This window comes from Acanthisitta chloris, unplaced genomic scaffold (assembly GCF_000695815.1).
Source record: "Acanthisitta chloris isolate BGI_N310 unplaced genomic scaffold, ASM69581v1 scaffold9832, whole genome shotgun sequence".
In the NCBI taxonomy this organism is placed as follows: domain Eukaryota; kingdom Metazoa; phylum Chordata; class Aves; order Passeriformes; family Acanthisittidae; genus Acanthisitta; species Acanthisitta chloris.
The window spans coordinates 289-2586 of record NW_008662155.1 but is presented as its reverse complement, the minus strand read 5'-3'; the positions used below and the strand labels follow the sequence as shown (position 1 = coordinate 2586).

The 2298-nt window shown below is 48.0% G+C and overlaps 1 protein-coding gene across 1 annotated transcript in view; it reads right to left on the bottom strand.

Moving 5' to 3' along the window:
- Positions 1-201: 201 nt before the first annotated feature.
- Positions 202-2298, bottom strand: part of HHEX (hematopoietically expressed homeobox) — a gene marked incomplete at its 5' end in the record, with an annotated part of 2283 nt that continues 186 nt past the window's right edge. Inside the window, 2 exons of the mRNA XM_009070494.1 lie at positions 202-435; positions 2046-2145. Coding sequence (XP_009068742.1) covers positions 202-435; positions 2046-2145 — 334 coding nt within the window. The remainder of the gene's footprint in view (positions 436-2045; positions 2146-2298) is intronic.

The window sequence follows — 2298 nt, the reverse complement described above, 5'->3', positions numbered from 1 at the left end:
TAGAGATCTGACAAAAATGGACTGTTTGCAGAAAATACATCTTTCTTTCACTGCTTGTTATAAAATGAGTCTATTTGGTGATGCCTTTTTTTTTCCCTTTCAGTGGAACGGTGAAAGTTTTCTCCTGTAGCATAATATTCTTTCAAACCAGCCCCTGGTAAAGTGCAAGCTGAGTTAGGGTCCACTCTCTGCATGGGGCTGTTAGTGGGTAGAATTGTAATAGCCTTTATCGCCTTCAATGTCCACTTCTTGATCAGAGTCATCAGAGACTTCTGACTCCAGGTCCTCCTGTGAGGCTGGTGAGGGGGTGTACTGTGAGCCATCCAGAGAGACCTCCTTACCCTTCTGCTCTGGGGTCTGGCAGCTCTCCGGCCTTTGGTCACTGTGACTGTCAGCACCTTCCACTTCTTCTTTTTTGGTGGCCTGGGGATTCTCCTGCAATGAAAGAAGCCTGCTTGATACAGAACTATGGGCCACAGAGACAGGAGACTTGGGAATTCCAGCTGTTCTGTGTGAGAAAACCACCTTGGGTTTCTTGCAGGAAAAGGCAGGTGTCCCGCTACCTCCCTGGGCCTCCTGCCTCTAAACCTGCCGGAGTGGGACAGGGCTGGGCAAGGGCTCAGCCTGCACACAGGGGCTCAGCTCTGATCCACTCCCCCACAGCCACAGAGGCTGCTGCTGTGAATAAGGCTCCTTGGCGATGGTTATCGCAGCCACTTCAAAAGAGTCAGGAGCTGCTGGAGCCCAGGAATCTCTGAACTTTTGTCTTTAGCAAAGCAAATGTTTATTATGAGTCTACAAACACCGACACACAGCTTCCTTCTGCCCTGATCTTTCTTTAATTACACCCACCAGCAAAAGGAGGGAAGTTGAATCCATCAGTGGTCCAAAAGCAAAAGGGGAAAAGATTACTAATTAAGCTAAAACTCAACATTAAAACACCCACCACTAAAAGCAAACTGAACCAAACCCCTGTTTCTGAAGGCAGGAGTAGCCCTGTGTGTCGGCAGCTGTCTGGAGAGCCCAGTCCCCTAAGGGGGCATGAAATGATACTCTTAAAAGAAAGCAGGCAGAGACACGTACCCGTGACATAACCGTGTGGGCCTGGAGAAATGGATGTGACTGGAGGAAAAGGAGGAAATGACTTAAAATGGCCGAGATCCCAAGCAAGCTCCCTGGACACTGCAGCATGGCTCAGGCCCTGCCAGGGACCCTGCCTACCTCTTGCCAGAGTAATGGGACTTGATTAATCAACTGAGGATCGGGTTGAGCCCAGGCGAAGGTCACAGAGCAAATACATCTAGAGCATGGCACTGTGATCAGTTTTCTTTTCTTATTAAAGAAATTTCTTTTCTTATATTAAAGGCTGATTTGCCAGTAAAACTCAGCTGACCATGTCACACTTACTGAAGCCAGACTTGGGCCACAACGACAGCCGAGTTAGGCAGGATTGGGCCCTATGGGCCGCAAAAAAAAGTAACTGTCTGCTTGAGCACGATTTCTAAGGGAAGAGAAACTGCTTTAACCTCTCAGCTTCATACACTGTAATTATTTGTGAACCAAAAGTAAAAGCTACTCAATTTTCCATGCGGCTCCTCCAAACAAACAAGGTGTTTGTACCTGCCTCTCCCAGCGTTTGCAAAATAAATCGACTTGTGTTTATTAAGAGAGGGCGATTTAAAACACCAGTAAATATTGTTCTCACAAAAACCCTGCCTAAGTAATTTACTGACAATTACTTATCTTCTCCACGTTAATTGGCTAAACAGCATATGGGTTTACAAAACAATTAGTGTGGAGTTTTAATAGGTGGTGTGTGAAAGACAGGCATAATTGATATAGGAACTACATTAGGAGCTTTTAACGTTAGTGCTGCCTGAACGAGCCCTCATAGATTCCAGCATGACTATTTGTCTTTTTAATCAAGGTGAAGAGGTTAAACAGCCTTTCAGATGACTTCTGCATACAACCTGGAATAGGCGAGCACCGAGTAAGATAAGACAATTAAAATACTTATTTCTATAGAAACTGAAACATCCACGTACCTGCTTTAGACGCCTCCATTTGGCTCTGCGATTCTGAAACCACGTTTTGACCTGAGCAACGACAACGAGAGAAGGCACGGGGTAGTCTTGGAGCCAGTAACTGCCGAGAGTCCCACGCGAGGCACAGGCAGAAGGCACGACCGTGTCGCCCCGTTCCCGAGCAGTGTGCCGACCGCGGCCGCACAGCGCGGGGCCGGTGCCACCAGCCCGGGGGCTGGCCGGGGATGGGTGGCGAGTCCCCAGGGTGCACTCC